Source organism: Notamacropus eugenii, chromosome 5, assembly GCF_028372415.1.
Source record: "Notamacropus eugenii isolate mMacEug1 chromosome 5, mMacEug1.pri_v2, whole genome shotgun sequence".
Taxonomy (NCBI): Eukaryota; Metazoa; Chordata; class Mammalia; order Diprotodontia; family Macropodidae; genus Notamacropus; species Notamacropus eugenii.
This window is the reverse complement of record NC_092876.1, coordinates 193032443-193045514: the sequence shown is the minus strand read 5'-3', so window position 1 is coordinate 193045514 and position 13072 is coordinate 193032443. Positions and strand designations below refer to the sequence as shown.

The 13072-nt window shown below is 37.1% G+C and overlaps 1 protein-coding gene across 8 annotated transcripts in view; it reads left to right on the top strand.

Moving 5' to 3' along the window:
* Positions 1–13072, top strand: part of ATP8A2 (ATPase phospholipid transporting 8A2) — a 761757-nt gene that overhangs the window by 598014 nt on the left and 150671 nt on the right. For all 8 annotated transcript variants that reach the window (XM_072611751.1, XM_072611756.1, XM_072611754.1 and 5 more), the window contains 3 exons: positions 4595–4656; positions 5209–5265; positions 10408–10515. In XM_072611751.1, coding sequence (XP_072467852.1) covers positions 4595–4656; positions 5209–5265; positions 10408–10515 — 227 coding nt within the window. The remainder of the gene's footprint in view (positions 1–4594; positions 4657–5208; positions 5266–10407; positions 10516–13072) is intronic.

Here is a 13072-nt window from a genome sequence, read left to right as displayed (position 1 = left end):
ATATATTTAACAAAATTGGTAATGTAAGTTTTTTGTCTTCCTGTTGCCTTTCCATTGGCCTGTAATAATAATTATTAGCATTTATAAAGTGTTTTAAGTTTTTACTTATGTTATCTCATTTGATCCTTATAAGAGCCCTGTGAACTAAGTTTATTATCCCTATTTTTACAGATGAGGCAACTGAGGCTTAGAGATCTTAAGTGTTTTGCCCAGGGTCATACAACTTCTGAGCAAGGATTCAAACTCAAGTCTTCCTGACTTCCTTATATCACCCAGCTGGGTGTGTCATCCACAGACTGCATCATCAGTGAAGTTAGGTCGAGAACAAATTCAGTAAACTAGAGAAGAATCCAGAAGAGGGCAGAGAAAATTATAGGGAAAAAATAATCCACATATGATCAAGTCTAGGAATTATAAATGTGTTTTGGGAATTATATTGCTGAGGTGTATAACATACTTTAAAATTGGTTTTCTTAGAGCCTTACATTGAAAACTTCCCAGAAGTCATTTCCCAGGTTGCATGTTTGGGGCACTCAGATAATTTATAAATTAATCAAAGGAGAGGCAAAAGTGAACATTTGGAAATACTTGAAGGATCCAAATGAAAGAATTGGCAGGAATAATCAAGGAGAGGGGAGGTCAAATGTGAGCCTTAGAAAATAACTTAAAATCAGGAACTACTGACTAACAATGACATCAGCTAAACTACGGGAAAGAAATTTCCCTGAGGGAAATGGTGGAATCCCAACGTTATACTTAGGCTAGACAAAGAAGGCAGAAATGTGTGGTAGATAGTTTGCCTCAAGAATAAATGGAATAACCTAATTGGTGTTTTATAACCTTGAATTCTCAGTGGACTCTGGCCTATGGTTGTTTTTATCCACAGAAAATTCTTTAGAACTTATGTTCTGCAAGGCTAACTTTTTGGCAGGTTAAAAGTAGAAAATAGAGTCCATAGCTACTTGTCACTAAAGCAGTTCAATTGCAGTCAGTGAAAAAGCATGTTGTGGGGGGAGGGGAGGGTACATGGAATAACTACCTGAACGCTGATGTTTTCAAAGGCACTTGGCAAATCCTGATCTATATATTACAGTCTTCAAGAGTTCCTTTAGCCTCTTGTCCATAGTCCCACAGAGAGTATGTGTCAGATGGAGGGCTTGAACCCAGGTTTTCCTGACTCCAAAGTTGTCCACTATTTTATGTTGCCTCTCCTTTCAAGTGAATAAGAGAATATTATTTCAAGATGGCATTAGATCTGACTTGTAAAGAAATTCTACTTTTCTGGACTTCACGTCCTGGTATGGTGCTTGCCTTTAATTCCAGAAAGATGATTTGTTACTTTGAGAACTGTAGGACCATACATGCACAGAGAGCTGAAAGGGACATTGAAAGTCATCATACTATAATTTTTCCATTTTTAAAGTTGGGGATACTGAGGCATGGGAAGACATTGGGTCCCATTGGTGAGTGATGGTGCCAAGATTTGAACCCCAGTTCCCTGATTTCAAATCCAGCATACTTTTGATTGCAACACAGAATCATCCTGTCTTAATTTAATTTTATATGTAGAAAAAGAAATTCTGGTTAAATAGTAGTATCTGCAGGATTGAAGTCAGTGACACTGATAATCATAGATAGGAAAAACATATCTGGTAAAAACCTCAGAAAGTAGAGATGGAATAGATGTCTTAGGTTACTTTATCCCTTTACTTTTTTGATGCCAAATCATCTCATAAACATTTTTATTTCTTTTGGTCAACCTATTACTAAATGTCCCCCAGAAATTTCTTTATTTCTTATAATGAATTAGTCTTCATTCCAACAGACCTCACAGAAAGAAAATTTTTCTGGATATCAAACCCTCCAAACTTTGATTCCATCAAGTTATTTTTATTTTCAGAACACCTTTTATTTAAACCAAAGCCACATATTTCTTTTCTCCTATGTGTAATTCCCAACTATTTGTAGACAGTATGTCTCATACATTTTTCCCTCATCCAAACAGTACATTATTCTAGTTCTTTCTTCATGTTTTTTCTCTTTCTCATACTTATCTAAGTTCTGTTTCTCTGAACTCCCCCCACTCATCTTTTTTCTTTCTAATAATGAAGTACCCTAAAGTAAACACAGTATAAGAACTGTAGCCTTTACAGAATTCTCCCCACATCCCTGATTTTTGTGGTTTATTTTATTTTATTCAAAGCACAGGGATCTTAGTTTAATTTTTTTGCCATAGTGTACCTAATTTGCTGTTTACTCTTTTCTAGAAATATCACCTTTAAGTTGCTGCATTCCACATTATTTCTTTTCCCTTTTCCCCCTAAGTTGCTTTCTTTTATTGTTTAGTACTCATTTTTCTACCTCTGCTGATGAAAGGTATTTTTCCATTTACAAATTCTTCTCATTTCTTTGTAAACGTAGAATCTCCTAGATCTGGTGTTTATTTTTTCTTATATTGCATAGGCATAGAACATACGCCAGAATTCTCCCAAATCAACTGCCCTGTGTCATTTACTCCTTGAATCAATTCATATCTCATAGGTATTTTATTTCTGTGAGCCTTCTATGACATGTCAAATAATTGTCCAAACACGGCTTTTCATTTTGTATTTTGCATCTATTGTGTTTATTTTGAAGTTCTTATCTATACTATGATTTTTCTAGCTCTGATTAGGGCTGACTATACATAGAACCTCATAGTCTTTCAAAGTAGACTTACGCTATTCTTATGAAGATTGAAACTTCTTATACCCTTTTGTTCACAGATAATGAGATATGAGACCAGGAGATGTACCTTAAGATGGATGAATAGGAGAGCTAATACTGTAATTTTTTAACCATTAAATTCCTGGCTAACTATGATATATATTTTTTTAAAGTCTCTTTTTCGAAAATTTTAATTCCTCACAACTGTGAATGTATACTAGTGACCAGATGGTCGCCACTATAAGTTTCAAATTATTGCTTTTTCAACTACTGTAATAAGAATAATCGGTCCCTTCATACCTATCAGATTATCCACACACAAAAAAATAAAAGCAATGAAATTTAGTGTTGGCTGGTGTGGAGAAACAGATGCACTCATATATCACTGATAGAATTTCAAACTTGTAGAATTTTTTTGAGAAACAGTCTGGCACAGTACACAATGAAAGAAAACAGTCCTTTACCAATGACACACTAATTTCAGGCTGGGGATGTAGCATAAATGTATTTTCAAAAATAACAAATATCCACCTCTTCAAAAATTCTCATAGCAACATTATTTGTAATAGCAAAAAGTTGAAATATACCTAAATATCCAGCAAGAGGATAATCGTTAAATAAATTTCATTTCGGACAGTATGGTAACTGTGACCTAATTGGTTAGAACCAGGAAAATGGCTAAATAAATTTTATTCAGTTCAGTTTTCTCCAACCCTCTTGGTTTGTGGAGAGTGAGAGAAGCAGATAGTGAAAATATGGGCCCATGAATCTTCATCCTTGTTTCTGAATCCAGGCCTACAGCAGGTTCCAACACCTAGTTGCCCATGGTGGCCTCCTTAGGTTTAGGTACAGAGGAATGTAGACTCAACTGTGAAACCAGAGCTTGGCTGACCCTCAATTTTATTAAGAACAGGAGAATTTATGAGAGTGACTATTGAGACTCCTAAGGTAAAAATGAAGTTGAGTCTGTAAACGTAAGCCAGAGCCACAGGCCACAAGTCTGGTTTTGAAGATGAAGGAAGAATTCATCTGAAGAAACCCTTCATGATCTAAAGAATAGGCAATTTACCAATAGAAATGCAACTTGGACTTTTTTGTAACAGCTTGAGTATTAGTAGAAATGAATTATGTAACTATTGGAATTATTGTGGTACATTGTGCTTATTACTCTGGAAAGGACAAATGGAAAAAAATTTAAGTCTGAATCCATAAAATCCCACTCCTGTTGCCCAGGATTCTCTCAAAGCAGTGTAAGTGCTCCCAATTTAGTAGCATGTGAAAACATGACTAATAAACATGGCTTGAGAATTCTCTGAGTCTAATCATAAATTCACTGTGCATGTATGTAGTTGTCATCTTCTTATGTAGAGTTTCTGTTTCAGCCCAGCAAGAATTAGAAATGGACACTTGCAAAACTGCCAAAATTGGTACCTTCTAAAGATACTCACTCTACAGCTTATTTTTTTATTGCAGAAACAGCAGGTGTTAGAATTAGAGCACTAGTCAAGGATCATACTAAAAATGTGAAAAAGGACTGAGATGTTCCATTTTTATTTTAACTTTTTAAAAAAACTCATATGTACATTTAACAGTAGTTTTTTGGAAAGGATTTGTAATGGAAGAAGCTAGAGGCATCAGGAGAAGAATGGAGTATCACAGATAATGCAACATTGCAATATGACCACTTTAAAATATAGCCATCATACTCTCTTGAGTATGATGTTCCCTGGATAAAATCAGATTCAAATGCCTCCTCTCCTCATTGGAATGTGTGATCTCTGGTATTATATGTATGAAAATATCTGTTCTCAACTTTTACAATCCTGAATTTTCTTCTTAAAATTACATTTATATCATTGGACATAATAACGACTTTTTCATTTTTCAGATGCATTGCTCGCAAATGGTCATGTTGTAGACTATTTATTTGTTGGAAACATTGTTTATACAGTAAGTCTTTCAATATGCTTCCTTTTTATGTAGTGTTTAAGGTGTTCTTATTGGTTTATAGCTTACTCTTTTTAAGAGCAATACTGATTCTTTAAATTTAATTTATTGTGTATCTAATATTTGATGTATGTTCCTGAATAACAGACATTACTGGGTAGTGGTTTTGACCATTTATTTGTAAACGGTCAAGATCTGAGGACATAAATATGTACCCACATATCTGCATATACGTGTGTGTATATTTATATCCAAAGAAATAAGAACCTTGGATGTTTCTTAGAATGGGTAGAAATAAAATAAGCAGATTTGATATGACCTCAGGTTTCCTGAGCCTTGACACAGTAACTTGATCAGAAAAGAAGGGGACCAGTCAAGGTGAAAACCTTTGGGTTAGGGTGGGGGAAATATGCCCCTGTGTTTCCTCAGCAGCCAAAGTTTTTGAAGTAGCTCCATCATTGAGACTGCCATGAAGGAATATGGAGGCAAGATGATTTCTAAGGGGAAAATGTGTCAGCACAAGAATATATTTGGATTCCATTCCTCTCTCCACAGTATGTTGTTGTTACTGTTTGTCTGAAAGCTGGTTTAGAGACAAGAGCTTGGACAAAGGTAAGTGTTTCTTTTTTATGGTATATCTTAGTACCTACACCATCCAATGCCATTATCACTGTATGTGCTGTGATTTCTCATTGAGAATCAGGAAAGGTTGGGTAACAAATAAAACTTCTATTTTGCATTTTCATGTTGTGGGTTGATTTAGATCACAGCTAATTTCCGATCTGAAGTTTTCCATCTGTTCAGTTTGCATGCCTGGCATTTGAAATAGACTTCAATTAGCATTGCATTAACTGAGACCTGTGTTAAATGACCCAACATGTATATAATGAAATTTAACATGGCATCACTGTGTGCCAAGGTATACTCTGAATATTGTGAGGGAAGAAAATCAGGTTTTACAAGCTTGTCACCTATGAACAGTTAGATTATATAGCTTACCACATATTCTTTCCCTGAAGCAATTAATAATGTAGCAAGAGTACTGACTCATCTATGGCCTCACTTATCAGGGAATAATATGGCTGTGGGTATTCCAGAAGCAACTAATAAGGTTGATACCTTCACACCTTTACGTTTATTCAACTATTTGCATTCATTTCTCTTACTTTTTTTCTCTTCTTTATTTCCCGTTTCTGCTTCATTTCCTAAAGTCTAACATAGTCTTCAGATATGTGGTCACTTTTCTTTTATCTATATCCTGTGAAATAACATGCTAGACTCCAAGATGAACATTAACTTAGTAAAGAGAATGGGTAAAAAAAATTTTCAACTACACATTTCTGGACACTCCTTAGGCCTTCATAAATCAGCTTCTTAGAGGACCACATATATCATAGTATAGAAGGAAATTATTGAATATAAGAACTTTCCACACTATAGAGGTCCTAAAAAAGATGAATTCAGAGGTCCAGGACCCTACTCCCAAAGCTGGTAAAATAGAGTAGCAAAGAAAGAAATATTTACACTTTAATTTGTATGCTTTCCAGTTATTTTGGGACAGATCTTATGATTTCATTGATACAGGGAAAGTTTTGCCAAGCCCTGGGGAAGTTAAGTAGCTTGCCCAGGATCACACAGCTAGTAGTGTCAGGAGTGGCAGTAAAGCCTAGGCCTTTCTAATTGAGATGACTCTCTGTCCACAGTGTCACACTGCCTTATACTTCTAAAATTATCATCATAAATTTCCCAAGTTGTTTTACCAAAGAAATTTGGTAAGTAAGCCCAAGCTGGGAACGTTAGCTAATGTACTGGAGACAGAAACAATGCAGAAAAATTATGAGTAGGCCAGAGCATCAGACTGAATCTAAAATTAAATTTGGTAGGGATAAATGTAAATTATACATAGTGTGATAAAATTATACAAGGGTTGCAAGAAACGCTAGATAGCAGTTATCTAAAGAAAACAAAATATTTGGGAACTGGTAGTCCAGCAGTTCACTACCCTGGTCAGGTCATATTGGTAACATGTTCAGGTCACCAAATTTTAAGTACATTGATATACTGGAGATAAGTTATTGATAAACTGGATAAGTTAGATAAGTTATTGATTGGTAAATTATGTTAGATACTATATAGTAATAATAAATAATAATAATATAATAAAATAAATAAATGAAACAACAAAAGGAAGATAAGATTCAGGTACTAAATCTTAAGAAGGTCTTTGATAGCCTGGAGAAGAAAACCAGGATTGTAAAGAGCCTCAGAATTATGCTGTATGAGGTTCAGGTGAAGGAAAGAAGGCTGTTTATTGGAGAAGGCTCTGCAGAGGGGTGCAACATGACTCTCTTCACCTGTTTGAAGGAAGGACTGCTATGTGAATGGATTAGATTTGTTCATCTTGGCCTCAAAGACATAACTTAGGAGCAAAAGGTGGAAGCTGAAGAGGCAAACAGGATTCATGTGAGGAGAAACCACCAAACAGCCATCCAAGAGTAGAACAAGCTATCTCAGAAGGTGGTGGAGTCTCTGTTCATTGAGATCTTCAAGCAAAGGCTTGATAACCACCTTTTGGGCACACCTCAGTGGGAATTCCTATTCAGGACTTGTTGGACTAACCCCTGTCACTGGGATTCTCTGAATCCATTTGGGAATATTCACCTATGGACTGTGTTCTGGAGTATGCCTAATTTACTGTCCCCTGCTCCCCCTCCAAAACTTAGGGGCCAAATATAGGACATGGGACTAAGTCAATCAAGAGAGAAAATAGGTTCTAGCCCTTCCCATTATTGCTTTCTCCAGCCCTGTGAATGTCGTTGTCCACCTTGCAGGGTCTAGGGAATCAGGGACTCCTAGCACTTCTTTTATTTGGTGTAGGGAGAGAGTCACGATCCTTAGGGTAGCCAGAATGTCCCATTGCTGACTGTGGGGATCTGCTGCATTTACTATGGTTGAATAGCTTTAAATTCTCCCCCAGAACTATGAACATATGACAATAGGTATTATTGTCTCCCTTTAGTTGAAAACATTGTTCACTGATCCAGATAAAGATCAGTTAGAGTTTCTTCAGTTTATAAGTCACCCCTAGCTGTTTTTGTAGTTCCTGGTCACTTCCTGTTTTTGAAAAAGATATGTCTATGGTCTCAAGCCTCCCTGAGAATTAGGATGACTCTTGAGTCTCTTCCATCTTATATGGGTGTGAGGATATGTTTTCTTGGGGAGGGCAGCTGAATTGTCCATGTGGCAGATCTCTCCTATCCACCGCCTGGACAGTGTTCACCTAAAATGCAGTGCCAAGGTCTGACCTGCTGGCCTAGAACTGCAAAGCACTTATTATTTCAGCTGCAAGAGAGTCAGCAAGTGAAGACCCTCACATTATTTTAAAAGTATTAAGTTTACAGCTTTGGGCTGATGTTCATCTCCATCATCAGGTAGATTGGTTACATGGCACACATCCCCAGGAGACCAAGACTCTCAACTCAGCAGCTCTAGAAATGGGAAGTCAGCTTGAGGAGGAATGGGGGAATTTTTTGAAAAGTGCTCTATTGAAAACCCCCTGGACACGCCTTACATTGAAATATCCATAAGTGGTTTCAGTCGTGTTGCAGCAGCAGATTATCTTCTCCCTCCTGTTTATGTATTTTTTACAGAGATTCTTTGCATTTTTACAAACATCATTTTCTGTCTTCTCCCTATCGCTAGTCTGTCTGACCACCTTACAATTTATCCTCCACACAGCTATAAAAATATGATATTTCTAAAGCACAGGTCTGAGCATGTTACTCCCCTGCTCAGAAAAGTCCATGGACTCCCTGTTACCTCTAGGATCAGAGACAAACACCTCTGTTTGGCATTTAGAGCCCTCCATGAGCTAGCCTCAGCCTACCTTTCTACCCTTATTATACATTACTCCCCTTCTCATGAACTTAGGTACAATCAGTAAACATTTATTAAACACCTACTGTGTGGTAGGTGCTATTCTGAGTGCCAGGGATACAAAGAAAGGCAAGCACACACATACACCCCCACATCCCTACCTTCAGGAAGCTTACATGGAAGAGAATATAAGTAAATAAATGGGAACACATGAGATATATACAGAGTAAAAGAAAGGTAGCCTTAGATTAAAAGGCTCAGTTAACAGAGGAGACCAGGAATGCCTTCTTGTTACTTGTCATATGTGATACTGTATCTCTAGCCTCCGTGCCTTTGTCCAGTCGGTCCCCCAGACTTGGATTGCACTCCCTCTTCACTTCTGCCTCTTGGAATGCCTTGCTCCTTTCATGACTCAGCTTAAATGTCCCCTTCTGCATAAGACCTTTCATGATTCTTGCCCCTCAATTCTTAGTGTGGCTCCTGTCAAATTACTTTGCATTTCTTTTGCATATGTATTAAATATACTAGTATATGTACAAATTATTTCTTCTGATAGAATTGAAGCTTCTTGAGGACAGGGACTTTACCACCTTTGTTTCCCCAGAACTGAGCACAGCGCCTGATATATCATTTGCCCTTAATGAGCCCTTGTTGATGGAGTGGTTAATTTTTGCCATGATCAGATGCAGTCAGGTGCAGCTATTAAAATCACAGAAAAGTTAGGTCATGCAAAGGATAGAATGTCAGTCCTGGTCTCAAGAGGACCCGAGTTCAAATTCAGCCTCAGTCATTTAGTAGCTGTGTGACCCTGGGCACTCTAATCTCTTTGTCAAGAAAACCCCAAATGGGGTCACAAAGATTGGACACAACTGAAACCCCTCAACATTAAAATCACATTATTGAGGTACTTGAAAGTTTTTAAAGTGCTTCCTTCATAGCAACCCTGTTACACATAGGTACTTAAAAACTGTCCAGGCTCCATTTTTACAAATAAGGAGACTGAGGTACATAGCAAAGAATGAGTTGGCCATGGTGACATTACCCACCTAGTGAATGTCATTTGCGTTTCCACTAGTGACTCTGTTCTCTCTCTCATCCATTCTTAAATTTGTGTACTTTCCTAACATTTAGCTAATTGAATTTTGCATATGGATCCTTTGACCTTTTTTTTCCTTGTGGTGTTATTTTTTTTAAAAAGCATTCAAGCTCTGTCCCCAGCTCAGAAGAGACTCACGCTCAAATTCCAGCTTTGATTTGTGACCTGGGCCAAGCTATTAAAACCTTCTGAGTCTCAGTTTGTTAATCTGTAGAACTGAAGATAATAATAGGTGCACTACCTTTTTCATGGGCTTATGATGGAAAGTACTTTATGAATCTTAGAGCTCTATTACAAGTGAGTATTATTAATAAAAACAAAACTAACATTTCTTGCTAAGAAATGGAGAAAAATATCTTTCTGGAAAAGGTTTCTTCCTTCATCCAGTGATAATATAAAGTTTGTTTCTGCCAGATATTTTTCTCTTCTTATCTTGGTAGTTTTTGATACAAACTATATTACTTATCCTAAAGCCCAAAGACAGCTCTGGCCATACACCTCCACTTAGCACTTAATGAGAAAGTACCATCCTTGAAAGACTGTTGTAACGAAAATGTTATGTGTACAAGACCATTATTGTTACTGCTTTTGCCAGCTGTCACTTGAATCCATAGCTAAAAATCTTTGTTGTTTTGGAAATGGAATGGAAAGTTATACGGGAGCAGAGAAATTCACTTGCAGGGAGAGGAATGCTAGAGTTGAAGGAGCTGTGTAAATAAGCCAAACCTTTTGGAGTCAAAAGGACTGACTTATTTTTTTCTGAATTTTTTCTTCTTCCCTAGTTTAGTCACCTCGCTGTTTGGGGAAGCATAGTGCTGTGGCTGGCATTTTTTGGAGTCTACTCGACCTTCTGGCCCGTCATCCCCCTCGCACCAGACATGGTTGGGCAGGTTAGTGCTTCCTCTTTGTGGGTGAATGTGCTTTCCAGAGTGTGCTCTTTGTTCCTTACCATCTTTGACAGCAACTACAGCTATTGTTACCTGCCTACATCAAGAGAGTGGAAAAAAAGCAAAGGCCAAGAATCAAAAGAACCCTCAGAGTTTGTCTGAGCCAGCTGAATGTTATATGAAGTGTTTGATATTTATAATAAAAACATATCCATCCAACTGAAATTGAAACTGTTCCTCAGCCAGCCCTGCCACATAGCTAAGGTTCTGAACCATGGGAGCTGAGGGTTCGTCGTGATTATGGCAAAACACTCTGAAGTCTGGAGTGGTTTTCTGAATCATGAAGGAGACAGTAAATATGAGCTACTTACTGGATTTATTTGTTTGAAATTTGTCAATCTGTATATGGCATATATGTCAGGGCTAAAAACCAGAATATTAACCAAAATTCTTATCCCATATCATTGTGGAATGGAGCATTTGCTATATAAAATTTCCGACTAGTTTAAAAATTACATAGTTTGCTCTTAGAGATGGGATTTTTAAGACATTCTTTTGCAAACATATTTGAGATTTTCGATAACTCTTCCCTGCCTGCCTGATCATCTTTGGCACTGAAGTCCTAGAATGGTGATAACTAGAAGCAGCCCCTGAGACTGCCTTGGTCCAAACTCACATTCCTGGAGCTGCTCCAAAGGATGTGGGCCAAGTATCAATCATGGCCTGGCAAAGCTGAGGAACAGGACTGCTACATGTACCCCACTGTGAACGGCTGCTTTTTTCAGCATTTAGCAGTCAGTTTTATACTTCAGGATTTTCTGACATCCTCTGGATAAGAGGATATTGTATCTTTCTGGGTACAGGAATGAAGTTGAGACTTGCCAGTAGTACTTGGGTTCCTTACCTTTGGAGTGTATCTTTGCACTGTGAAATTAAATGAGAAAACAAGAGATCAAAATGTATTCCAGGTTTTTACCAAACCCTAAGGATCAAAGAAATAGCTTAGTACATAAAAATATCTTACTCACTAATAAAGACATTGGACTAAGTAGTGAAAAGAGCTTTCCTGACAAGTGTACTTTGTGAAATGAAACACATCAAATTTACTTAAAAGTATTACATGCAATTTGATCAAAAAAGGGAGGGAAGGAAAGCGTATATTACAATAACATCTACTCTGTAAGGCATTGGTGCTTACTGTATTTGTTTTATATGTCATTCCTCTGATTTTTAATGCCAAGTCTAATCTAATATATATATGTCTATATGTTTATATGTGTATGTATCTGTATATGTATTAGGTATACATATATATGTAAAATTTTCTGGGCTTTTGAATGAAAAACACTTGGTGGGGCTTCAGTCAATTGCCATGGACAGCTTTCTGACCTAGAGAATGAGAGTGACAGGACACAAGAAGGAATCAGCACATTGACTGAGACAAAAGCCAGTTAATTCCTTTGAAAGGACATCAGTGTCTTGCCTGTGGATTTCCATGCTAGGTACTAATGCACTCTTGCATCATCCAGTTACTGACTCTACTTTACATATCCATAAATTAAGTTGAAATTTGATCGACTCTTGCCTGCCCTGAAAGATTTCAGTGGAGAACAGAGCGCTCATGATGCAGTCATAACTGTGCAGAGATTTCCAGTGTTTAACTAGAGGATGGACATATATTAAAAAGTTAAATAGGATAAATTTCTTTTTTTAATCAGAATGGAGGTAGGATACACATTAGTGCCTTGCTTTGTGACTTAACATCTGCTCTGATGTGTAGACCCATAGGTCCCAAAACAAAGCAAATTAAATGTTAATTAGCATTTCATTTTTGCTTGAATATTGTCTCCAAAGTGTTTTTTCTACTTAGCCCATATTATTTTACCATTTTCTGTTTACCTCCTCTGATTGATGTCTTGAGATGTGACATTAATATCTAACTGTGAGTAAAACAATACTGTGGAGTTAGGCTCCTGGAGTGCACACGCTTTACCCTGAGTGATTGAATGAGATCATTAATGGAGTCAAACACTCATGTAGTCATCTTCCCGTATTGGAATTCTGCAGTCTGAGGCATTAAAGAGCTGATCATCATTTTCATTCTTTTACCAGAGGAGAACTCTTGGGAAAAGGGCATCATAATACAGTGTCTCTTTGTAGTTTAAGAGTTATTTTGAATAATGCCCTCCTGTCCTAATGCCATCCGGTCTTTATTTGGACTCATTGATTTGCCACTTCTTTGGAGAGTGTAAGAAGGTGATTTTTTTTTTAAAGTCATTTTGATCATCTATTGAAAATGCTGAAAGATCATTCAGGTAGCAAGTGTTCATAAAACTGGCATTAGATTTCAGGAAGGCTTTCTGTAGACACAAAAGAGGAATTAAATGCTGTTATAAAACTGGCTGATGGTCAAGTAAACTGCAGCTGGGCTTGGCACTAGTTAATGAAATGAATTACCTCTCTTTTTTGCCCTGAGACAAGTCTTAGGCTTTGTACAGGCCATTTTTGCTTGTGTGGTTCTAGGCAATTGAAAAGTACTTAGAGGGTTCTGGTAAATAAA